This window comes from Gopherus flavomarginatus, chromosome 9, assembly GCF_025201925.1.
Source record: "Gopherus flavomarginatus isolate rGopFla2 chromosome 9, rGopFla2.mat.asm, whole genome shotgun sequence".
In the NCBI taxonomy this organism is placed as follows: Eukaryota; Metazoa; Chordata; order Testudines; family Testudinidae; genus Gopherus; species Gopherus flavomarginatus.
Window position 1 is genome coordinate 31733108 of NC_066625.1, and position 27561 is coordinate 31760668.

At 41.6% G+C, this 27561-nt stretch overlaps 1 protein-coding gene across 4 annotated transcripts in view; it reads right to left on the reverse strand.

The window, feature by feature from the left end:
- Positions 1–27561, reverse strand: part of KATNIP (katanin interacting protein) — a 181651-nt gene that overhangs the window by 97046 nt on the left and 57044 nt on the right. For all 4 annotated transcript variants that reach the window (XM_050968053.1, XM_050968055.1, XM_050968056.1 and 1 more), the window contains exons 8-12: positions 24658–24807; positions 22481–22653; positions 16154–16266; positions 9838–9940; positions 1331–1543 (exon numbers count right to left, since the gene is read on the reverse strand). In XM_050968053.1, the coding sequence (XP_050824010.1) occupies positions 1331–1543; positions 9838–9940; positions 16154–16266; positions 22481–22653; positions 24658–24807 (752 nt within the window). The remainder of the gene's footprint in view (positions 1–1330; positions 1544–9837; positions 9941–16153; positions 16267–22480; positions 22654–24657; positions 24808–27561) is intronic.

A 27561-nucleotide genomic window follows, 5' to 3' on the forward strand; every position in this document is an offset into this window, starting at 1 on the left:
GGAAGTCATTAGAAAGTTAAAATTTTTATTCTTGCCTTCAAGACTGCAGGCAGCTCTGCTCCTGCTTATAGTTTGCAAGAACCCCACAAACCTCAGTCTCTTTTGTTCTCAGTAGAAGGTGTATGTCTTAAAACTTGCCTTTGACCATATAGACACATAACACAGAGTACATGTAATTTATAAAAAACACACATACCACCAAAACAAAACATTACACCACACACACAATTTTCCCCTGGGAAGAGCATGTGAGAAAGATCAAATCACATGTGACATTGCACCATAGTGGAAGACATGCAGTATAAGAACTTGCACAGAATAGGACAGATTAATATGCCACACATCACTATTACATCTGAGTGGCTCACATATACTAATTAATGTATCTTCAGACAGTGTGTGAAGGAGAGAAGTACAGTATTATCCCTATTTTACAAACTGAGGCTCAATGAGATTAAGGGTCACTTTTTCAAAAAGCACCTATGTCACTTAGAACCTGAAGTACAATTGACTTTCAGTAGAACTTAAAGACTTCTGAAAATTTTATCTCAAATGACTTGCTGAAAGTCACACAGTGAGTGTATAGCCAAGGTGAAATCCTAGCCCTAGGGAACTCAATAGTAGGTTTGCCACTGATCTCAGTGGGACCAGGATTTCATCCCAGAACTCTTGAGTCCAATGACTTTACCACAGAACATCCTTTTTCCTCCCCCACCTCTCACTGCCTCAACTTCATCCAATGTTTCCAACCTGCACACCCCTTTTGTTCAATTCTTTCACTCATCTTCATGCCATTCCTATGCCTGGAACACCTTGTCTTTCTATTCCATCCAGTGACTGCCCTTGGCAAAAGGTTAGCAGTGGGGTGTCCCAAACTTCTGTACTAAGATCAGTGTTTAATATATATTAGGAGTCTGGAAAAAGAAGTGAAGGTGCAAAATTTTCAGAAGACACAATTATTTAGGTTAATCACTAGAAGAAAAACAAGGAAATGCAAAAGGGTCAGAAGACTTTCCAGAAAAATTCTATCTTGGCAGATAGATGCATTACATTATAGTTCATTGTTTTATAAATTGAATGTGCTCCTGTATTCAAAGCCTGTATTACAGTGCAAACACACAAGGAGAGAGAATTACGGTTTCCTGATTTTTGAGCATGAAATTCTGCAAATCCTAAACAATACATTACATACATTTAAAATACCTGAGCAAGTGGCAAAATTAAGGTTTACATATTTTTAGAAAGAAAATAACTTACTGAGAGATCATAAACTATAAAGAAAACTATTGAAACGAGGGAGGCCTATACAGGTGGGATGAGGGGAGCTTACATTCAGGGTTCTATTGACCAGGCAAGAGAGATCCCCTGGCGAGTCAGCATTTCGGATATTCACATCATGAGGAGACACAAACATCTTGACAGCATGTAAATCAAAGAATTCCACTTCCGTCAAGCCCACATTGACTGCATTCCCCCAATTGGAGAGGATTTCCATAGTCACATAAATGGCATCCTGTATTTCTGCCTTTGTTTGCAGCTGATCCTAAAAGAGAGATTGTTTATACATATAGATTATATACACAAAACATAGTAAAAGGATGTTATGGTTGCAAAGTCAGGCACTCGACAGTTACGAAATGTCAGAATTAAGGTTGTCTAAGTAATGTTCATTTTGACCTCATGTGCATTATAATAGTCCTGTTCAACATCACACGGGAAGCCTATCGGAGAGTAAGGACTAGAACTCAGCACTCCTGGGGCCCAGTCCAGTCCCAAGCATTTAAACACAAGAGACTCTCCTTTCTCTTCTTGCAACTCTCTGCCTCATTCACTTCATTCTGTACAGTGAATCAGGCAGCCATGTTCTGTAGAACAAACAGTATGTGAGCTGTAAGTAAAAACTGCCTCTGACAGAATATGCCTATGGGAGTCAAAATGAAGTTGCACAAACAACAAATATTTTGGCACCTTCTAATTTCTGGGTGCATGGCTTTGCAACCATAATGATCATTTAATGTATTTTTGATATGTAATTCTTAGATTTGTTAAAAACAATAAAAAAGAATGGTTACTTACTTTATAGCAATTGTGGTTCTTTGAGATGTGTTATCCAAAACGATTTTACTCTTGGTGCGAATATGCCCCATGCATGTGAGATATGATTATTTTGGCCAGAAGAATCCACTGGGGCCAAGACTGCACCCTTTACTTCCTTATACCCCTCCACCATACCCATCTGAAGCCATAAGGGGTGGAGCAGGCCCAACCATCCCGCAGTTCCTTCACCAGTACAGATTCCCTGAGGAGTAGAACTTTGCAGTAGCAGGGTAGAAGGACGGGTTGTGGAATCCATGTCGACAACAAATCTCAAAGAACCACAGTTATGGTAGGGTAAGTAGCCATTTCTCCTTCAAGTGATTGATCACATAGATTCCACTCTTGGTGACCAACAAGCAATTATCTGTTTGATTGGAGGTGGCAGTAGGAGTCAAAATGGCTGTAGGACAGCTCTATCAAAATGGTCATCCAATCTGGAAGTGTCTACCATGAAATAGAAGTGTTTTGTAAATGTGTGGACCAAGCTCTATGTAACTGCTCTAGCCCTAGCCCTACAGATTTCAGAAATAGGGACATTCTTCAAACAGACAGCTCTAATGTGGTTAGGTGGACCTCAGCTGGCTAATTCATAACTTACATTATGAATACATAACATACAACTCCTTATACAGTTAGAGACCCACTTACATAAGCTCTGAAGATATTGCTTGACTCATAAGTATCTCTGCAAAGGCCACATAGAGCCGCAGTACATTTCTGAGTGGTTGTTGTCACGTCAGTACTACATCAAGTGTGTAAATTTTAGCTTCCCCCAATGCTGAGCAAGTCTCAGGAAAGAAAACTAGGAGATGAATAAATTGGTATGCATGGTACTCTGAAACAATTTTGGGTAGGGAATTGGGTTGAGACCTGAGGATGATGTTGTCCTTATGAAATACTGTATAAGGGGAACCCGTCATGAGGACCAGAATATCTCCTGTCCTTCAAGCTGATGTAATGGTGTGAGATCCCTACCCTTTTTACATGACTATGATAAATTTTGTACAAAGTATGCCTTGTAAGATATCATTTGAAAAGTCATAATTTGCTGAACATTATCATCCTGGTAAAATATGTATGACAGCACTGTATGTAAAGTTATACAATTTTACTGTATAAGACATGTTCCAAGTCTGGGGAAATAGCTTCAAACAAATTCACAAACACCTCAACCAGGTGTCAACATAATCAATCCCTAATTAAGCAGCCATTCTTTGACAGGAAGAAGGGTGTGAGCAAGAAATGTACATCTTGCCAATGGAACAGCTGGACGTTCCTATGCAAACAGACTTTCTGCCTCCTGAACCTCAACTGGAGATGATTTTCAAAGAGGAAAATAACTATAAGAAGTGAGAACAGACAACACAAATCATATGTCCATTCATCTGTACTCACTGCATCGATAACACTTGAAAGACAAAGGAAGCATAATTTGACTTGGGGGAGATCCTCTCTGGAAAACTCAGACAGTAATACAGCTAGAACATGTAGTGAGAGAGACTTTCACTTTGAATTCACGTAGCTTGTTCAGTTAGGTATTAGTTTGCGTTTTATAGACTCATAGACTCTAGGACTGGAAGGGACCTCGAGAGGTCATCGAGTCCAGTCCCCTGCCCTCATGGCAGGACCAAATACTGTCTAGACCATCCCTAATAGACATTTATCTAACCTACTCTTAAATATCTCCAGAGATGGAGATTCCACAACTTCCCTAGGCAATCTATTCCAGTGTTTAACTACCCTGACAGTTAGGAACTTTTTCCTAATGTCCAACCTAAATCTCCCTTGCTGCAGTTTAAGCCCATTGCTTCTTGTTCTATCATTGGAGGCTAAGGTGAACAAGTTTTCTCCCTCTTCCTGATGACACCCTTTTAGATACCTGAAAACTGCTATCATGTCCCCTCTCAGTCTTCTCTTTTCCAAACTAAACAAACCCAATTCCTTCAGCCTTCCTTCATAGGTCATGTTCTCAAGACCTTTAATCATTCTTGTTGCTCTTCTCTGGACCCTCTCCAGTTTCTCCACATCTTTCTTGAAATGCGGTGCCCAGAACTGGACACAATACTCCAGTTGAGGCCTAACCAGCGCAGAATAAAGCGGAAGAATGACTTCTCGTGTCTTGTTTACAACACACCTGTTAATGCATCCCAGAATCACGTTTGCTTTTTTGCAACAGTATCACACTGTTGACTCATATTAAGCTTGTGGTCCACTATGACCCCTAGATCTCTTTCTGCCATACTCCTTCCTAAACAGTCTCTTCCCATTCTGTATGTGTGAAACTGATTGTTCCTTCCTAAGTGGAGCACTTTGCATTTATCTTTATTGAACTTCATCCTGTTTACCTCAGGCCATTTCTCCAATTTGTCCTTTTATTTCTTTGTAACCAATTCTGACTTTTATGCCTCATCACTTGTAATCAATTAAAATCTTCCTTTCTGTAGTTAATAAATGTGTTTTCTGGTTTTATCTAAACCAGTGTGTTTGGATTGAAGTGTTAGGGAACTTCATTTGGGATAACAAGATGTGTGCATATCATTTTCTATTAATGGAATGACAGATTTTCTATGAGCTTGTATTATCCAGGCAGATACTGGGCAGTACAACAGGCATATTTCTGGGGACAAATCTGAGGGAATCACAGGCCCTGAGACTGATGGTGATCCAGAGGAGCACCCCTCAATCCCTGACTAAAAGGTGACTATTACAAAGTCTTTGTAAAGAGAGGTGTGGAGAAAGGTACTCCACTGTACCCGTGAAGAGGGTTTTTCCACCAGTTTAATGAGGACTTCTTGTGGGACCTTGTCCAGCATGTCCACATGGTGTCTGCTGGATAGATACTAATTTTAACCATCCTTTTATGCAGCATAGGTGAAGTCTGCAAATTGCATAACATAGATGCATGAGTCCAAGAATCCCAGCAGACTAAGGCATACTCTTACTGATATTTTTGAATGATCTTCAAGGTGGTTAATGAGACTTACTGTTATCTGGAACCCTTCCTATGGAAGGTAAGCTCTCACTGACCTGGAGTCTAACACTGCACCTCTGAACTCTGTGTGTGGAGTTGGAATCACTGTGGAGTTTTATAGGTTGGCTTTGAGTCCCAATGAGGTGAAGAGCTATAAGGTTACTTGGATTGAGTTGGTCACCTGTTGGATGATCTCAAATCAGCTAGTCTCTGAGGTATAGGTAGACTTGGTTTCCTTGTCTCCTTAGGTGAGCTGCCATGAATGCCGAGTACTTGGTGAATACCCTCAGTATTGTGGAAAGACCAAAGGGCAGGACTCCGTACTGGTAATCAGATGTTTCTACAAGGAATCTGAGATACTTCCTGTGCTGGATGAATAGATAAGTGGAAATAGGACTCTTGCAAGTCAAGAGCAATGAACCGGTCTTGGAGATCTAAGGGAGCAATTATGGATGGGTGAGGCATGAAAGCCAGCAAACAGAACTGTAAACAGGGGATTTTGAATGGGAATTCTGTTGGAGGAGAAGGGAAGAGGCAAGCCCTTTGTCCTTAGGGACAGTGAGGTTTTGAGGGTGTTGAGGTTTTTTTCTGTTTTGTGGGTTTGTTTTTTTGGGGAGTTCAGAGTGGGAAGGTGTTCGTTTTTCCTGTCCAGTTTGTCGAGGCTGATAGAGGGCAGTGTGCTGGAAGAGAAATAAAGCCCTGGTTAGGGGGCAGGGCTTCCCCAATTAGGCATCCTATAAAGGCAGCCGAACAGTCAGCTAGCAGCACAGGCACAATGGCACAAGAGTCAGCTAAAAGATGTGTAAACAGGGGATTTTGAGTGGGAGTTCTGTTGGAGGAGAAGGGAGGAGGAAAGCCCCTGGTCCTTAGGGTGTGACGATCTATACCAGGGGTAGGCAACCTATGGCACGCATGCCAATGGTGACACGCGAGCTGATTTTCAGTGGCACTCACACTGTCCGGGTTCTGGCCACCGGTCTGGGGGGCTCTGCATTTTAATTTCATTTTAAATGAAGCTTCTTAAACATTTTAAAAACCTTATTTACTTTACATGCAACTATAGTTTAGTTATATATTATAGACTTATAGAAAGAGACCTTCTAAAAACATTAAAATGTATTACTAGCATGCAAAACTTTAAATTAGAGTGAATAAATGAAGACTCAGCATATCACTTCTGAAAGGTTGCCGACCCCTGGTCTATACTATTGTGTTCACCACTTTTACAAAACTATGATAAATTTTGTATAAAGTATTCCTTGTTAAGTATCATTTGAAATGTCATAATCTGCTGAATGTTATTGTCCTGGCAAAAATGTGTGTATCAGTGCTGTATGTAAAATCACAAGATTCTATAACATTGTAATAATTTGCTCCAAGATGAAAAAAAAAGCAAGCTCAAATCAGTTCTTATAGACATAGACAATGGGAAAGGTGTGAACGTTAAAGAGGTCCCTAGCCAGACCCAAATCTGATCCTGGGGTCTGTAGCATACCCCAAGCACTATCCCAAGACAACCTCTAGTACAGGGGTGGACAAACTACGGCCCATGGGCCACATCTTGCCTGGCCCTGAACTCCTGGCCTGAGAGGCTAGCCCCCGGCCCCTCTCTTGCTGTTCCCCCTCCCCCACAGCTTCAGCTCACTCATTCCGCCACCAGTACAATGCTCTGGGCAGCGGGGCTTTGAGCTCCTGGGGCAGCGTAGCTGCAGAGCCTTGCCTGACCTGGTGCTCTGTGCTGCACGGTGGCGGCAGCATGGCCTGGCTCCAGCCGGGCAGTGCAGCTGTAGCGCTGCCAGCCACTGGTGCTCCAGGCAGTGCGGTAAGGGGGCAGGGAGCAGAGGGGGTTGCACAGAGGGCAGGGGAGTTTGGGGTGGTGGTCAGGGGGTGGGGGTGTAGATGGTGGTCGGGGAAGAAATAGGGCATTGAATGGGGGCAGGGGTCCCGGAAAACAAACAGTCTTCTCACCTAAATTAACCATCTATACCAGTGGTGGGCAACTTGAGGCCTGTCAAGGTAATCCCCTGGTGGGCCGCGAGACAGTTTGTTTACATTGATCATCGCAGGCATGTCCGCCCGCAGCTCCCAGTGGCCATGGTTCACCGTCCCCAGCCAATGAGAGCTGCGGGAAGTGGCAGCCATGACTGAGCTATACCAATACTATTAACAACTTTAAACTAAATAACTTTGATGGAAAAAAAAGGTAAAGAGAAATGGTTGAGTATCCTCTGTGCAGGCAAACTAGTGTTCTTCCTCAGGTTGAGGCAGCAGAGAAGGAACTGAGGGCGGTTTCCTCATACACCTCATACATCCACGGTGTCTGGCACAAGGAGATATAGGGCACATGTGCATGCTGAACAGGCACTGCTAGCTAGAAATCTCTGATCAAGGGCTTGAGAGCCGTATGAATACCTGAAGTGGAGCACTCATAGGGACAATACTTGAAGAAGTTAAAGCTCCCTCAGGGACTGCTCTGATTTATACTGGAAGCCACATGACCCACAAGCAGCCCAGGATCTGGAAGGTACAAGGGGCTTTATAGCCTTCTTTACCCCCTTTCCCTCCAGGTAGCATCTTTTCCACTCAGCTTCCGGAAAGCATCACAGAATCTAGTGGATGGTTCATTTCCTAGGTCTGCCAGAATTGACCTTTGCAACCTTTCTCCATCAATCTTACTCCATCTGTAAAATAAAGGAGGAATGATACTTGCCTGCCTCGTAAGATAGGTGTATGCAGCAGTGGAAATAGTAGCTATTTTTCCCTAAAGAAATGGTTGAGCTATTTTTGGTTAAACTTTCTTAAAATAATTTAAGAAAATTTCAGCCTGAATAGTTAAAGTTTGACAAAGTTTGACAAGAAGTATAGTTAGGCAACACTAACTATAGTTATTGGTAGGAGTTCCACCGATAATACACACACATACCCTCTCTCTGACCAATCATCATCTGAAAGACAGCAGGTTTTTAGGTATGGTCCTTTTTCCCTTTTATTGTATACATTAGCAACTACAGCAGTTGTAACAATGGTAGCGTGCCTCGGATCCTTATTAATGAAGTGTAGGGTTCTTTAGGGAGTCTATGGGAGTTAAGCATCCAAACCCCTTTGAAATTCAATGAGATTTTTGGCATCTAACTAGCTTAGGTTCCCTACAATATCCTAGTAAAAAAATCTGAGCAGTGACAGACAGAATGGTGTGCAGAAAACCAATCCAGACAACTGAATTCACTTGCAGAGCAAGTGCTCTCCTTGCTACACATCCTGGAGACAAAACTGAGTTTGAAGATCAGAAAACTACTCAAAAGCCTGATTAGTCTGTTAGTGACTTTCTGAATCTGCATTCAGACAAACAGATGTATTGAATTTAGTGTTATGTATTGGCTATGAGCTCTGTAAGATCCAAGGGCAGGATTTTGGTTCCTTATCAAAAAACCTTGGGAGGATCAAAAAGAACTAGACTTTTAATTAATTGAATGATGCAAGTAAACCATCAGCAGCAGGTATATATTCAGTAAAAGCTGGAGGAGACAACAGAGCTTTTGAAAGCAGACACTGGAGTATCTATATAAGAAGATTTTTGGATTGTCACTTTGAATGTCACTCTGAGGCCTAGAATGTCTGTAGAGTTAGTATGTAGTGATGGAACAGCTACAACCATGGTTGAGAATTCTTTTTGTTCAAAATAATCACCAGATTCAACCATCACTGAGAGTTACAGTGTGTTATCATCTAATTTCAAAGTTCTCAGCCATTTTGACTTTACAAATTACACGCATGTGACAGCAAGACATGTATCTATGCCATGCCAAAAGTCTTAAATCATGGTGAAATCAGAAACAACTCAGCCAAAACCACCCTTATTCTACAGATCATTTACATGCAACTATTCCATTGGTTGTATGGGGAGACTGCATAGATGATGGATTACTTGGACCAACTGCCACACCCATGGGGCAGCAAAAGCTTTCAGCTACTGGTTTTAATATAATTAGTCTATCCATAAAGTAATTTGTTTTTCATAGATGTTATTCACTCTAGGACATAAATGCTATTTCAGATCAGGTTGGGCGGAGGGAGAAGGTAAATGCAGAAGAAATATTTTTATATAAAATCGTAATCTCTGGCTAGTTCTCTCTTGAGTAACACTAACCTAGAGCTGCTGTGAGAGAATTCAGCCTTCAATAAGATGCAGAAAAAGAAGCCTTACTACTTTTGTTAACACATATGATCAGGATCAAATCACTTTGTGAAGTGAACATGACAAACCTGTGGAATATATGGAAACCACAGAGGTAAATCTGCACAACAAGACTTCAATAACTTGCACAGTGTTAACTTACTTCCTGTTGAGTGTGTCTATGGAGCAAGAGTTGCAAGTGACTTTGAAAAAAAGAAATGTTAAATGACAAGGTTTGAAATGATGAAATGGGTTTTGCACAGGTGAAATATAAACATTTACTTAGGGTTTCTAATTCATTGTGCCACTATACAACTGCATTTTCCAAACACATATGACCAGCAGGACCCATATGATCCCTTCTCACCGCAAGGGAGTGAGGCCCTGGCAATTCAGTAGTCCAAGGAAGCCCCATGCCCATAGCTGCGCTTGCTCCCTGAGACATGTTGAAGTCATGTTTCCTGTGCCCTCTCCCATAAGGCCACAGGTCATTCAAAGTACCCCTTTTTCATTTTGGTTTCTGATAAAATCTGGATGGCAGAATAGTTACAAAGCTGTGATTATTGCACCTATCTGTACAAGCCTTATTTCTCACCACAGAATCTGGCTCCAGTTCCTCAGCAGGTAGGACTTTGTGACTGTGGCAGGTAGAACAGCTCTCAATTTCCTGCAGGAGTTTCAAAAGTTTCTTCTGTTGCCTGAAACATAGTTAAATTTTTAGGAATTTTGTTTCTAAATCTTTTACTTGGAAAAAAATACTGAGTTAGAGTAAAGGTGAAGAAAACTCAGAATGAAAAAAAAAACCCATCTAACTCATGCAGGACATTGCAATTCTTTAAAAAACCCTATTAGAAACCCATGAAATTCAGACAAAGATGTACTTAAAAAGCAATGCAAACACTGCTTTATTTCTGCCCAGTATGGACAGCAGCAGCATTTTTCTTTGTTTCCCACATACTTGCTTTGTAAGATGTGCTATTTTTAGATAAAGGATTTTCCTTAAGGGCTTATTCAGAGGTGAAGTTTAATCACAGTTTATAAATACCTACACATGAGAAGATATTTGATTCCAGAGCACTCTTTAATCTACATGCAAGTACCTATATGGGAACAAATATTTAATAGTGGGCTCTTCAATCTAGCAGAGAAAGGTATAACACAATCTAATAGCTGGAAGTTGAAGCTAGACAAATTCAGAATGGAAATAAGGTGTACATTTTTAACAGTGAGAGTAATTAACCATTGGAACAACTGAAAAAGGGCTGTGGGAGGTTCTCCATCACTGACAATTTTTTAAAAAAAGATTGGATGCTTTCTAAAAGATATTCTCTAGGAATTATTTCAGGGAAGTTCTCTGGCCCGTGCTATAGATTCATAGATTCCAAGGACAAAAGGGACCACTGTGACCATCTAGTCTGATCGCTTGTATAACAAGCCTTATTTCCAATCTGAATTTGTCTAGCTTCAACTTCATGTTATACCTTACTCTGCTAGATTGAAGAGCCCACTATTTAAATATTTTTCCCCATGTAGGTACTTATATACTGTAATCAAGTCACCCCTTAATCTTCTCTTTGATAAACTAAACAGATTGAGCTCCTTGAGTCTACCACTATAAGGCATATTTTCTAATCCTTTAATCATTCTCAGGGCTCTTCTCTGAACCCTCTCCAATTTATCAACATACTTCGTGCATTATGAGCACCAGAACTGGACAAAATATTCCAGCAGTGGTTGCACCAATGCCAAATATAGAGATAAAATAACTTCTCTACTCCTGCTTGAGATTCCCCTATTTATGCATCTGAGAATCACATTGGCTGTTTTGGCCATAATATCATACAGGGGATCATGTTCAGATGATTATTCATCATGACCCCCAAATCTTTTTCAGAGTCACTGCTTCCTAGGATAGAGTCTCCCATCCTGTAAGTATGTCCTATGATCTTTGTTCCTAGATGTCCATGTGACGTTGCACTCCATATGTTTTACGGAAATATGCTAATGAGTGTGAATATAATGTAACTGGAATATGCTTTCTGCAAAAGGCCTCTTGCGAGGTATCATTACAAAGCTTATGATCTACTGAGTGTGTTCATCCTATTTGTTTGCATATATTATTTCTGTGTCTCGAGTTAGGAGAATAAGATATAAACTTGTATTACTGATGTAAACATGTTAAGTGAAAGCCATTAAGGGTGCTTCAGAATCAATGAACTGTGAATAGGTTTATTTACCTGCAAGCCTTCCTGTGTACGTCTTCCAGCTACTAGGTAATGAAGAAGGAGGTCTTACAGTGACATGTGATCACCTGAACTGGAATCCATCTTAAACCTGGTGCTTTTCCATTTAGATAGGGGGTGGAGACCCAGAGAGACAAAAGATTCCTGCCTTAGGCCAAAGCTATAAAAGGGGGTGGAACAGAACAAAGGGGACTGCCAGTCATGAGAAATTCCTAGTTACCACCTCAGCGGGAACTAACAAGGACTGTGCCGGGGAAAGGATTGGGCCCAGACTAGGAAGAAGTATAGTCTGTGAAAGAAGCTTATTGGAACATCACTGCGGGTGAGATTTACCTGTATTCAGTTTCTTAATGTATTAGGCTTAGACTTGCGTGTTTTGTTTTATTTTGCTTGGTAACTTACTTTGTTCTGTCTGTTATTACTTGAAACCACTTAAATCCTACTTTTTATACTTAATATCATTTTTTGTTTATTAATTAACCCAGAATAAGTGATTAATAATTGGGGAGCAAACAGCTGTGCATCTCTCTCTATCAGTGTTATAGAGGGCAGACAATTTATGAATTAACCCTGTATAAGCTTTATACAGAGTAAAATGGATTTATTTGTGGTTTGGATCCCACTGGGAACTGAGTGTCTGGGTGCTGGAGATAGGAGTACTTCCTGAGCTGTTTTCAGTTACGTCTGCAGCTTTGGGGGTGTGGTTCAGACCCTGGGTCTGTGTTGCAGCAGGCTAGCGTGTCTGACTCAACAAGACGGGGTTCTGGAGTCCCAAGCTGGCAAAGAAAATGGGCTCAGAGGTAGTTTCAGCACATCAGGTGACAGTCCAAAGGGAGTCTCTGTGACCGAACCCATCACCGTACACATTTACATTCAGCTGTATTAAATGCATATTGTTTGTTTGTGCATAGTTTACTAAGCAATCCAGATTGTTCTGTATCAGTGACCTGTCCTCTTCATTATTTACCACTTTTCCAATTTTTGTGTCATCTACAAACTTTATCAGTGATGATTTTATGTTTCCTTCCAGAGCATTGATACAAATGTTGACTAGCATAGAGACAAGAACTGATCCCTATGGGACCCCACTGGAAACAGACCCACTCTATGATGATTTCCCATTTACAATTTCATGTTGAGACCTATCACTTAGCCAGTTTTTCATCCATTTAATGTGTGCCGTTTTAATTTTATATCATTCTAGATTTTTAATCAAAATGTTGTGCAGTACCAAGTCAAACACCTTACAAAAGTCTATTACATTAACACTATTACCTGTATCAACTAAACTTGTAAACTCATCAGAAAAAGATATCAAGTTAGAAAGGATCTATTTTCCATAAATCCATGTTGATTGGCATTAATTACATTACTCTCCTTTAATTGTTTATTAATGGGAGTCTCATATCAGTTGCTCCATTACTCAGGATCAATTTAAGACTGACAGGTGTATAATTATTCCTGTCATCTCATTGACTTTTTTTAAAAAATGGCACAATAGCTGTCTTCTAGTCTTCTGAAACTTCCCAGTGCTCCAAGACTTATTGAAAATCAACATAAATGGTTCAGTGAGCTCTTCAGGCAGCTGTTTTAAAAAGCTCTTGAATGCAGGTTACCTGGACCTGCTGATTTAAGGTCTAACTTTAGTAACTTCTGTGTAACAACCTCCAGAGACAGTGGAATGGAAAGAGTGTTATCATCACCATATGAAGAGACTATGTCATCTAATGTTTCCACAATACAGAACAGAAATATTTATTGAACACTTCTGCCTTTTCTGCATTATTATTGAAAATTCTATCATTTTCATCAAGTAGTGGATTAATACAATTTTCAGGATTCATTTAGCCAGCATGGATTTGTAAAGAACAAATCGTGTCAAACTAATCTGATAGCATTCTTTGATAGGATAACGAGCCTTGTGGATAAGGGAGAAGCGGTGGATGTGATATACCTAGACTTTAGTAAGGCATTTGATACGGTCTCGCATGATATTCTTATAGATAAACTAGGAAAGTACAATTTAGATGGGGCTACTATAAGGTGGGTGCATAACTGGCTGGATAACCATACTCAGAGAGTAGTTATTAATGGCTCCCAATCCTGCTGGAAAGGTATAACAAGTGGGGTTCCGCAGGGGTCTGTTTTGGGACCGGCTCTGTTCAATATCTTCATCAACGATTTAGATGGTGGCATAGAAAGTACGCTTATTAAGTTTGTGGACGATACCAAACTGGGAGGGATTGCAACTGCTTTGGAGGACAGGGTCAAAATTCAAAACGATCTGGACAAATTGGAGAAATGGTCTGAGGTAAACAGGATGAAGTTCAATAAAGATAAATGCAAAGTGCTCCACTTAGGAAGGAACAATCAGTTTCACACATACAGAATGGGAGAAGACTGCCTAGGAAGGAGTATGGCAGAAAGAGATCTAGGGGTCATAGTGGACCACAAGCTTAATATGAGTCAACAGTGTGATACTGTTGCAAAAAAAGCAAATGTGATTCTGGGTTGCATTAACAGGTGTGTTGTAAACAAGACACGAGAAGTCATTCTTCCGCTTTACTCTGCGCTGGTTAGGCCTCAACTGGAGTATTGTGTCCAGTTCTGGGCACCGCATTTCAAGAAAGATGTGGAGAAACTGGAGAGGGTCCAGAGAAGAGCAACGAGAATGATTAAAGGTCTTGAGAACATGACCTATGAAGGAAGGCTGAAGGAATTGGGTTTGTTTAGTTTGGAAAAGAGAAGACTGAGAGGGGACATGATAGCAGTTTTCAGGTATCTAAAAGGGTGTCATCAGGAGGAGGGAGAAAACTTGTTCACCTTAGCCTCCAATGATAGAACAAGAAGCAATGGGCTTAAACTGCAGCAAGGGAGATTTAGGTTAGACATTAGGAAAAAGTTCCTAACTGTCAGGGTAGTTAAACACTGGAATAGATTGCCTAGGGTAGTTGTGGAATCTCCATCTCTGGAGATATTTAAGAGTAGTTTAGATAAATGTCTATTAGGGATGGTCTAGACAGTATTTGGTCCTGCCATGAGGGCAGGGGACTGGACTTGATGACCTCTCGAGGTCCCTTCCAGTCCTAGAGTCTATGAGTCTATGAGTTTCTAATATATTGAAAAAACTCCTTTTTATTGTCTAACTTTGCTGGTCGTAGAATTCTCCTTGTGCCCTTTGATTTCCCTTATCAATTTTCTACAATTCCTAACTTCTAATTCATATTCCTTTCTTTCAGCTTCCCCCTTCTGGAATTTGTTTTAGATAGATAGATAGATAGATAGATAGATAGATAGATAGATAGATAGATAGATAGATAGATATCTGTTGTCACAAAGTCAGGTCAGATGGCTGCAAGAGGGTCCTGGAATGTTAAAGGCCCTTTTTCCTACAAGCTGAGAAGTAGTTACCTCAGGTCAATTATGGACACCAGAATCCAATTAAGCGCTGCCTGAGGCCTTTAAAAACCTCTCCTCTGGGGAGAACAAGGGGGAGAGAGAGAGAAAGAAAGACAAGTTGCTGCCAGGCTTGTGGCAACAGGGAAATAAACTGGTCCAGGATGAGAAGCTGTGTTCCTTCTCATAGAGGAGACAGCCAAAACTGAGTGCCTGCTACGGGAAGGACTGACACCTCAGGGCAACCAACAGGATGACACTTTGCCCCAGTGAGGGGGGCAGCGAAAGGTACCCCCCTGGGTTTTTGTTTATGAGACTGTTTCTTTGGTGGAGGATCACCCTTAGGCTGACCCTACAGATATATAAAATATTCAGTAAGTATATAATAATAGCTGCCTTCATGTCTCCTCTAAACCAGGTTGTTTTGTTAACCGGCACAACCTTCTCTGTGGCTATTTGGGCATCTAGTAAGGTGTTCTTAAATGAGTCCTAGTTATCATTCACATTTTTCTTTGTTAAATTCTTCCTCCCAGCTGATTTAGCTCATAACTGTTTTCAGCTTTGTGACTTTGCACTTTATAGCACCAAATATATATATATTACTGGTCTGAACTTTATTCTGCTTGCATCTCCTTCTCAATTCTCAAGTATTTGGTTTTCCAGGGGAACAGCTTCCTGCTTACATACAGTACTGGATGTTCTTTGCCATCCAGCTCCTCGGACAATATGGCCCTGGGGCCCATCTTGGTGGAATCAATTTGGAGAATGAACTGTTTTGCAAAATCAGGCCTTCCTGTGCTCTTCTCTGGTCTGTCTCTGGAATCTCCTCCACTGCTGAGCTACTTCCTCTTTGAATGCTCCCACCACTGGAAACATGCCTAGCAAAGGCGAGGCTTCCTGTGTCCAGAGTGGCTCCTTAACCCTGGCCTCGTTGGCGCAGGGTTGATAAACCCCATCACACACCCACTCTCCCCTGGACTATAGCAGAAAAGTCTGTTGAACTTTTAAGAAAACCAGTATTTTCAGCCTCTCTCCTGTACATAACCAAGATGCTGGTCATCCTGCCTTTTACAGGGCAGAGACAAAATATGGGACACGGGAAGGAACATCTAGAAAAATATTTTGTGGTAAGATTTATCCCATTACACAGAGCAGAAATTACATGCTTCTAGAAATAATCACAAGAAAGGATGAAACCAAACAACCACAGTAGATGATATCAAAAATCCAGTACATTAAGGAAATCATTCTTAAATAAACTAATATAGCTACCTGCTTCCCAAATGGCCAATTTTTTCAATAGCTTCTGACACTACAGTTGTTTCCTGTTGTTTTTCTGAAGGCTCGGTTGTTGCAGAAACAGATGAAGTTGAAACAGAAGGCAGCTATGTAAGAAAAGATTAGCAAATTTTATGTACACTATTCCCTACACAAACAAAACAATACGAGTTGTGGTTTGTGTCTCTGAAATGAATGAGAGTATAGTCAAATTCTAATCTTAGCTAAACTAATGTAAATCCATCATGTTTCCATTGAATGTAATGGAATTACTGTGGATTTACACTGGTATAGCTGAGATTAGGATCTGGTCCTTTATATGTAATACTATAGGCAGGTGAAAATAATGTAAAAGGATTATCTACCACCCTTTAAAATAATTTATTAATATGAGATTTAAAGCATATATCAAAGAGCGAAAAATGCAATTTCCTTCACACTTTCAGCTTGCACTACTCCAAAGTGCTTTCATGAAAATAAGAAATTACATCCTGCAATGGCAGTCCTCTGCTGATAATACTTTGAAAGAAAGATCACTGCCATTGTCTCAGGATCCTGCATGTGAACAGGGCAGAAAATCCTCAAATTCAAAGATCTAAAGTCACTGGTGGGGTCTACTGCTAAAACCACCTGCTCCTTTCACAGTAGATGATAAAAACTGTCATGGTTACAGTGCAAACTGCTTTTTGGATCCCTTTAAAGGCCCACTTGAGTGCACCCTTCAGGTGACAGACTTGGCTTCATTCACCTCTGTCAAGGGTGGAACTCCAAGGCTCAACCACTCTTGGATTGAATCTGTGGATTGCAGTCCCCCTTATTTCCCAACCATGATAACATGACAGTCCCAACTGAACCTGCAAGAAAACTTCTCTTGGGAGACTTGTGAACCATGGTTAATTAAAGTGACTCAAAACTGACTTCTTCAAAACAAACATATTGTTTATACACCCAAATGTAGATAGCAAGCAGAAAGGGATAAAACAACAAAAGGTCTATTTGCCTGGGTCTTACCTAACTCTTACCCTTCCCTTGAAAGTTTCCCATAAGTTCCACTCAGTCAAGGCTCCCTACTTCTGGGTTGCAAGAGACAGCCAGGCCATGTAGCATTTTCTGTCTCTCTCTCTTACAGTGTGTCCCCCAGGCAGCTGATGCCCAGACACCCCTGCCTTCCTCTGTAGGAAGAAGTCTTTAATGGTTTAACGTTCCTTTGATTCTAGGTTCAGGCTGGGGAAAAATAAATCTGCTAAAGTAGCTAGAAACAGCATTTTCCAATTAATAGTTCTCAAATTATTTTTTTAAGGACAGTTGGTATTCTCTTTGGAGGAACCTTGTGTCTGTCATTCATTTCCTGCTTGTTTTCCCCTAACAGCTTTCTTTGATTCAACTTCATGCAGTCCTAACGGATGATATCAAGCACTGAGGTACACAGGACATTCATAAAAAAATGCAGATATCTCCCTGGTTCTTCATAAGAATATTCCCATGTTTATCACAATTGAACAAAGTACAAAAGATTAGATAACATTTAAATGCTGAAGGAAGAGTGAGCTTTGATCCATCACATCACACAGCTTTCAGAGAACAACAATTACTAGTGTGACAGATGGTAAGCTTTTCTGTAATTATTTATAACTACTATATGTTGACCTGGTTATTGAGATGTTTACTGTGTGAATATATTGGTTTAGTTTAATAGTAAGCTGTAAGAAAATAAACAAGAAGGAAACAACAGCTCAAGATAAGCTACCCTATAGTGAACATTAGAGGGTTATTGTAGGACAATGGCTGAGCCATTGGCTCTGAAGAGCCTGCCTCAATCTCCTGCGGAGCTTGCTGAATTGGTTTGCACAAGCAGAGCCAAAAGCCTGTCAACTGGCAAGCCCAAAGAAACCCTAGCGGGATAAAATGAGGCTCTCTGTCCATGGGGAGGTAATTGTTGGGAGAGCTGTTCAAACTAACACAGACACCTATTGGGGTATCTGAAGAAGCGAGGTCTGCTTAGGACACCCTCACAGAATGATAGGGCTCTAGGTAAGAAAGACACACATGTTGACTGTTTAAAATCCTTTTTCTCTAAATGCTGCTCCTATTGTTAAAATTAAGCAACATACTAGCTTAAGAAGGCTGTCACACTTTATTCATCACTGGTCACAGACTCACAAAGGGATGGATGGAGGTGTACACAGATGGTTGTTCAGGGCTCCAGTAAACTTTCATTAATGGCCATGATAAGTCTCCCTATTGTGGAAATATGAAGAATTTCTTTGTGCTGCTTCTCTTGGACCACTTCCAGGAGTATGATTGAGATTTCCACCACATGTTTCATCAGGTCCTGGAAAAAAGAGTTACTAACCTGTTCAATAACTGTTCTTGTTTGAGATATGCTGTGCATGTCCATTCCAGTCTCAGTGTGTGTCCCCAGTGCAGAGACATTAGAATTTTTTCCCTTCAGCGGTACCCATTGGGAGGCTCAAGTGCCCTGTGCTGCCATGCACCACTGCGTGGACATATAAAGGGCAGAGCCACCCCTAACTCTCCTCAATTCCTTCTTGCTAGAATTCCAAAGTAGCGGGGCAGGTGGGTCGGTGACATCTCAAAGAATAACAGTTACTGAATGGGTTAGTTCTTCTTCTTCAAGTGATTGCACATGTGCATTCCACTCTTGGTGACTCTCAAGCTGTGAAAACAAGAGGTGGGATTGCACAACAACTCATCCAACTCTAGCATTGTCTCTGGAGCCTTGAGGCACAGCATAATGGGAGGCAAATACGTGGACTGAGGACCAGGTTGCCGCTCTACAAATGTCCACAGTTGGAACATGTGTCACAAAAGCCACTGAGGCAGACTGTGATCTCAGTGAATGAGCTGTGACTCTGCTCACAAGGCTGACGTTAGCCATGTCATATCACATGCATATATAAGAGGCTATCTAAGAAGAAATTCTTTGGGTGGAGACTGATTGTCCTTTCGTTCTGTCTGACACCACTAACAACAGTTGGGAAGACTTAGGGAAGTGCCGGTTCTGTGCAGTTAGAATGTCAGAGCTCAATGTCAGAGCTCTTCTGATATGCAGGGTATGGAAACACTCCTCTTCCTAGCTCGAATGCAGCTTCAGATAGAATACAGGCAAATAAACTGGCTGGTTCATATGGAAAGATGACCTTTGGGATGAACCTTGGTTGAAAATACAGGTAAACCTTGTCCCTAAAGGATATCACATAGGGAGGCCCAGACATTAAGGCAAGCAGCTCTCCTACCCTTCTGGCTGAGGTGATGGCCACCAAAAATTCTCTTTATTGACAAATGCAGTAGAGTGCAAGGCAAAGGCTCAAACAGGGGACTCATAAGTCTTGATAACACTAAGTTTAGATCACATGGGAGAGTGGGAGTCTTGCACCCGAAGATAGAATTTGACTAGGCCATTCAAAAACTTATGGATATGTCATTAGAGAAAAATCCACTTCAGGATGGAACTGTGAAATACTTGCCAGATGTACTTTGATCAAACTAGCAACCAAACTTAACAGCCAGAGCTAATGTGCATGTCGACTGTGGGCAGGCAAAGGGAACATCTACATATAGATTGGTTAGACTTGTTCACAAATGTAGGGAAGGGAGGACCTGAGAGGGCACCTTCACCACTTAATCTAGATGATGATAGCTCATAAAGTAGACTGATGCCAGCCAACCCTGTTGAACTCTGAGGTGCAATCTGGCATACTGAACCAGGTAAGTGCAGGAACCCATATGCCTCAGAAGCCTCAAACACTTTTGTGCTGTTGTGACCAGGTGAGCTTTCATATCTATAACAACTGATTGAATTGCTTGAACCTTTGAGTCTGGAAGAAAAGCTCTGGCCTAAGTTGAGTCCGTTACAGCCCCTATAAACTCTATTCGCTGGACTAAGGAGATGAGAGTCTTCTCTGTGTTGATTAGCGGTCCCAAAGCATTGATTGTTGACTGGCTCAGGGATACACTGCACTGTACCTGCACTCTGGATCGGTCCTTGACAAGCCAGTCATCCAGACAGAGTTGAACTCCAGATATTCTGAGGAATGCAGATACTATTGCCATAACTTTTGTAAAGATCCTGAGAGCTGCTGGCAGGCCAAATGGTAGCACAATGAATTGGTATGATTTTGATTTACCAAAAATCTGAGGTACATCCTGTGAGCTTTGTTGATTGCCACATGGAAGTAGACATCTGTTAAGTCAAGGGTGGTACACTAGTCTCCAGGAAGGGGATAACAGAAGCTAGGGTGACAATGCAAAACTTCATTTTAAGAATCTGTTGAGTTGAAACAAGTCTAAGATTGGTCTGAGACCCTTCTTCACTTTTGGGATTAAGAAATAGAGGGACTAAAACCCTTGCCATCTGAGACAGTGTTGAACATCCTCTGTGGCCCCAGAGCAAAGGAGAGATTGTACCTCCTGGAGGAGGATCTTCTCGTGAGAGTAGTCCCTGAAGAGGGATGGGGAAGGAGGGTGGCAGTGAGGGGTAGAAACAAACTGGAGGGTATAACCCACTTCCACATTGCTCAAGACCTACTGGTCTGAAGTAACTTGGTACCAAACACTGAGGAAGTGGGAGAGACCATTTTCAAAAGTGGGAGAATTTGGGTCTGGAGAGATGGAGACTGTTTGCATCTTCAACATGCATCCATCAAAACCAATTTGCATCTATCAAAATGATTGTTTGGCACTTCCCTCATGTCTTGAAGGGCCTGGAGCTGGGGCCAAAGTAGCAGGAGGAGGAGGCCTGAACCTACATCCCCTGGATTTCAAGGCTTGTAACTTGGTTAAACCAAATCCTATTTCATCTGGAACAAGGCCATGCGCTGCTCCTCCAGGAGAATTATTTCTCTGCTAAATGACATACCAGACACGCACTAGATTTTTCTCATGTTCTTGTCATTGAGAATGTGAGATATATGTATAAATGGGTAACCTAGCTGTGCAGTGAAAAGTCTGTGGGTCAGATATGGGGTGAGTAATTAGGAACAGCTGAAGTTGAGGGAAAGGACCTTCTGAATCTTTTAAGAGAGATAGAGAGAGGTTCCTATAGGCTTTGGAAGGTGCACAGAATCTGAGGTAAGGAGTTGGGCTATGGAATTTACACATGCAATCAAAGCCAGTAGAATTTAAAAGTCTTGGGAAATAAAATGCCATCTTTTGTTTATTTTCTTTTTAGCTCCTTAATTCTGCCCTGTAGCACATTTACATGTTGAAGGTGGGATTTTCAAAGCCGTCAGTGTTAGTAGTAACTGGAAGTAAATTACTTCCCTTTGAGTAGAGTTAGGCCAACACTGAGACTGGGGGCTTTTGAAAATCCCACTCTGTGTCCCAAGACAATGCCTATTTTAAGTATTACCTTACTTTCATAAAACATAGCAAGTTCATGTTATTTGTGAATATGTAGTGGGAACTTCTCTCTCTCTCAACCACAAAACAACAGACCTCAAAAAAAATTTGGAGAATTTGCAGAATTTGGCAGTCCATAACCTGGAAAGAGATTCTTTAACACCAACAGATCCAGTCTTAAAATCCAGCCAATAAGGGTTTGATCCAATTCTGAAGCCAATGAAAAGCTCCTATTGACTTCAGTGAAACTAGGATCAGGCCCTAAGTGCTTGGTGAATGTGTGCAATGAAAGTCATGTGACTGCTTTTCAAATTGTGTGGGTGTTAACTAATTGTAACTTTGAGGAAGGGAATGGCAGAAACCAGAAGGATCCTTTCTACCTAGAAGAAGAAGAGTCATATAAATGGTTAACACATTTTTTTCTGAACTTCTCTGAACTCAAGAAAGAGCTGTAAGGTAATATCCCCAGAAAGTGCATGTGGGTGACCACACTATTTCATTTCATGTAGTGTTAAGAGTCACCCCACCATGCACCCCTGTAAGGCTTTAAACCAGTGATACTTAGACTGGGGTTTGTGGGCCATAAGCAGCTCCTTAATGTGTCTAATGTGGCTCTTTGCAGCATATGATATTAAAACAGTGTTATTTAATTATTAACCAATCAGTATGCTTTTACTATGTTATTAACCAATTGTAGTTGATAAAATAATAATACTTGGTCAGTCATTTTGCTGTGAGCATTATATATATAATTAACTGAATTAACAATGAAACAATGAATTCATACTACTGCGGCTTTTGGGGGTAATGTTGATTGCCAGTTTGGCTCCTGAACCATTGAGGTGTGAGTAGCACTGCATTAAACCATATAAGATTCCTATTCATGTTTAGGAAAGGGATATAATTTTTGCTACTGAACACCTTGGATCTCTCTTGTCCAAGCTCAGTACTTTGGCATACCATTTGATGGCAGACAGAAGTCTCCAGCCTTCTGCAAAGCATCTCTCTTTGCAAGATCTCATTTTCAGCTTGCATAGCTTTAATGACAGCAGAAGCAGATTGCTCAGGATCCTTCTTCTCACAAACATTCCTTCGAGTTGCTGACAGTGGCTTTTCTGGTCGACTTAATGGTCCTGACATCAAAAAGTAGCAAGAAATGTCTATTGATTATCTCATATATGTATAAAACACTGTAAAAGCCCATGCATGAAATATCTGGTCTAGTTATTAACAAAGGGCTGAACTGGCAGCTTGTAACCCGGCCCAAGTAAGGCATAGCATATAGGTGATGCTAATGTTTGTTTTAACATTAGAGTTCCAGGTCTTCTCTACCTTGGACAACTAGTGAACAAATGACATCAGAAGAAAGTATAGATAGCAGTGTGGCTGCTATCAATATGCATATCTGTATGTACAGCAGCAGAATGGGCCTGGCTGAGCTATGCTGAAGACATACCAACTGGTTTCTGGCAGGTTTGTACTCGGCACAGCTCACCCATGCTCATGCTGCCACAACCCATGCTACCACAACTACACTGCTATTTATACTTGTGTTAGCTCAATAAGAGCTAGCATGAGTATGTGTACATGAGCAGGGGAATCACACCCCTAGTACATAATGTAGATGTAGCCAAAGGCAAAACAACCAAACACAATCCTTTCTCCACAGCCCTCAGAAAGCCCTGACAGCTTTCAGGCCTACTGTTTTTAAAACACAGCTTAATCATACTATAAGAATGATAACAGGGACATTGAAGCCAGCAAAACTTGTATGGTTACCAGTCCTAACTAATATTCCTCCACCTAACATCTGGTATCAGAATGCACCAATAAACTGCCCCTCAAGCTACAGAAAATGACACATTTGCCACTGTTCAGGGATATATGGGATGCACTGCATCACCAATTACATAGTAGAAATCCTATCTGGACAGTGCTGCATACTTTCCATTAAGCTGATAACATCATTAGCTTACTGTGGTGGACAGGACGGGAGAAAACCTCTGCTACTACCAGGAACTCCCACTGCCACTACCAGCCACTCCTTGGCTTTGGACTTCCCACACCACCTTTGGAGACAGATTAACAAGTTTAGATGTGGCATTGTTTGCTGCTGAAGACTGACTATGCCTGTGGCCTGGGTATCTATGGTGCTGTGAAAGATGCTGCACGCATGCTGGATGGTTGCTCTTTTTGTGTTGGGCTCCCCAGAGGTCTTCCCAAGATGACCACTGTTAACTCAAGCTGCTGTTGTTTTTCTCCAAACCATCCCCTGGTTGTCTTGCTCACACACAATTGCTATATGTATATAATATCCTGTTTTAAAAGTGTTTGAAGGAAGTGCAACACATATCTTTCAAAAACTGGTCAACACACGGATCTGATCCGGCAGGTATTGCTACAAACATTAGCTGGTGCTGGCATTTAGGTGACAGGTGGAGTTTGAGTTTCTCTTTTCTTTAAGAAGGAATATAATTTCTTGGTTTTGTTTAGGTTTTGCATCAATTAAGGAGCTACTATTTGGGTTTTTCAGTACTGTTAACTTTACTGGCTCTCAGGATTCATTTGGAAGCAGCTGTGCTTAGCTTGAGAAGTTTTTATTACAATAATAAGTCCATATGACCCTCTTCCATTCATTTGAATAACTGGGATTATGTTAGATATCCTCTACACCCCCCAAAACCCATCTTTTTGTAACTGATGGTGAACTTGCCTAAGGGGAGTGGCTGGATTACAGAGAGCTACCATCTTTTGACAATTCCTCTGAAGATCCAGTAGTTGACATGCAGAGGCTGCCTTCCTGTCAGCACTCTTTCACCATAGGGAATATGTCTGTGTAAAGAAAAGGGGGGCAAGTATAGAGCAATAGGGAGGATGGAAAAGGAGGGGAAGAAGTCTTCATTCTGTGGGGGCAGGGAAAGAAGAATGAGGAGACAGAGAGGTGGCATATATAGCCATGGGCTTGCTCCTGTTCCCACTAAAGTCAACGGAATTTTGAGATGAGAGGAAGCATAAAAATGGACAACACCCCAGGAGAGTGAAGACAGAAGTGTGCAGAAGGGACAACATCTGAGCCAGGGCAGGGAAAGGAGAATGGAAGCTCACACTGTATACTTCACATATCTCATCTCTCTTACTAGAACAGGTTCTTTCAAGTCCCTCCTTGTGGGGGGGTCCAGCAGAAAGTGGCCGAGCCATTTTACTTCTGACCTTCATAGGTCTGATTGGAATGTAGGTTTCAGCAGCATCTTTCCTCTTTGCAGACAGAATTCGTTCCTGTTTCACATCTGCAGAAAAACAAGGGAGAAGAGTATGAGAACTAGAGTCACAGAGTTCAAGGCTAGAAGGGACCACCAAATCATCCAGCCTGACTTCCTGTGTATCACAGGCTACCACCATCACCCAGCTCCTGCACACTAAACACATTAGTCAAGTGAAATTCAACTGGATTTAGGAGCAGCAACTCAGTGAAGACTTATTAGGCCTTGTCTACAAACAAGAGTTTTGTTGCTTTAACTATGCTGGCAAAGTTAAAGCAGTACACACACACCATTCCCCTAGTGTACATGTAGTTATACTGTTATAGATGTGCTTACATACAGCTTATTCAAGTACAATGAAGCTACATAAGCTATACCAGTATGAAGCGCCTTATACTTGTATAACTGTATTTATATTAGGGCTTTTACCAGCATAATATATCTGTAAATAAAACATACACCTTGCCAACATAGTTAAGCCAATAAAACTTGTTAAATGTAGGTTAGGATTTAGACACAAATTTTGGATTACAAAGGAAGATGTGGTGATCTATACTATTATGTTCACCACTTTTACAAGACTATGATAAATTTTGTACAAAGTATGACTTGTGAGCTATCATTTGAAAGCTCATAATCTGCTGAACATTGTCCTTGTAAAATATGTGTATCAGTGTTATATGTAAAGTTATAAGATTCTACTGCATAACATTGTTATAACATGCTCCAATGTTAAGAAAAGCAGGTCAAAACCAGTTTCTCAGGAATAAAGGTCAGGCCAGTACCCAGCCAGATGTTAAAAGACTATCACCTGCTTAAGTGGCCATTCTCCGTCAGGGGGAAGATGTGAATAAGAAATTTACATTTCATCACAGGGATGGTTCAAACCTCACATCCACAAGAGACTGCTTGTCACCTGCTCCCCAGCTGGGGGTAATCCTTAAAGAGGGGAGAGGGTTATAAGAATGAGAGACAGTGATCTCCCCTTCACCTTTCTCTCCCTCCATGTCTACTCATGGCAGCTTCTGGGCCCATAAAGGGGGGCTGCAGAAGGACATTGCAGCAAAGATATTCCCGTGTTTCTTCTTTGGATCTTTCAGGATCATCGATCTTTCTGCTTTTGAAGAACAAGACTGCTGGGCAACCAAAATGACATTTCAGCCTCAAGCACAAGGCAAGAGAGAGACATGACCCTGCCTGCAAGGGCAACAGTGAAAGAGAAGTTGCAGCCAAGAATTTATGTCCTTATTGGTCACCATTTTAAAAAAAACCAGAACTTTTGAAAAATGGAAAGCATTCAAATAATAAATGTTGTCCTCAAACTTTTAAAGTTTAAATGATTGATGACAGAGGTTTAGAGTTGAAGACCCAATTCACAGAAAAGAGAGGTCACTTACTAGTAACTGCCTCTATGCATTCCCACTTGTGGGATGTGGTGACCCTGGCACTGAGCTGCAGAACTGCCTTTTAAAAGCTGTATCCATTGAGTGGCACCCAGGAGACCCAAAGCCCAATGCTGGTACTGGTTTGCCAGGTCTTAGTATGGCTGATCAGATCATATGTTGTGTCTGTGTTTCTCCAACAACAAGGTTGCAAGTGAGAGTCAGCACTAGAGACCAAAGCTGCATTTCCTATCTTTGCTGTCCTTTTCTCTCCCTTTTGTGGGTGTTTGCCTCATTTAGCCTTAGGGAAAGCAGAATCTGACTTCAGCAACAACCACAGCTCCAGCCACCTCAACTAACTAGTTTTCTTTTCCCCAGAAAGAACAATTACCATATTTAATACCACCTAAAAGACCATCAGATGGGTTTTTCCCTATAAAAACTCTCAACAGCTAAAGGGAAAGGTAATAAGGGATATTGTTAAAATTAAATCCTTACTTAACGCTTTACATTTCAAATGCTTCAACTGTTTTTTCTCCTTTTTATTCTATATCTTTAAAAAAAGGTTATAAAGATATTTAATGGTCTAGGCCAGGAGTCAGCAACTTGCGGCACACATGCCAAAGGTGGCACGCGAGCCGATTTTTACTTGCGCGCTGCTACCAGCCGGAGTCCTGGCCGCCGGCCCCGCTCAGCCCGCTGCTGGCCGGGATGAACAGAACCCCCAGTCAGCAGCGGCTGAGTGGGGCTGGTGGCCGGGACCCCCGGCAGGCAGGAGCCAGTAGCCAGAACCCCAGACCGGCAGCAGGCTTAGCCACTCAGCCCGTCGCCGGTCTGCGGATCCGGCCGCTGGCCCCTTGCCGGCTGGGGTCCCAGCCATCAGCCCCACTGAGCCCGCTGACAGCCTAGGATACCACCCGCCAGCCCCGCTCACCCTCGTTGCTAGTCTGGGGTTCCAGCCGCCTGGCCCCCTGCCAGCCAGGGTCTGGGCCTCTGGCCCTGCTCAGCCCTCCTGCCGGCCTGAGGTACTGTCAGCCAGCCCAGGGCTCTGCTCGTGGCCTGGTCCCAGCATTCTGCAGCCCTTATCAAAATTACATTACAATTAGCTTAAAAACTTGAAAACTTAAAAAAATTGTATATTATAGTAATTGTTGAACATGTATCATATTAATAAATACATAGATTTGATGAAACAAAGTAGTTGTACTTATGTGCCTGTGCTTAATTTGTGTTTTTGATGATTTGCCTTCTAAAAAAAAAACACCTTGCATGTCTCGCACCCCCAGAAAGGGCATCTCGCACTCCCATGGGGTGCGTGCACCCCAGGTTAAGAAGCACTGCACTAAGCTGATAAGATCTGCATTTTAATTTAATTTTAAATGAAGCTTCTTAAACCTTT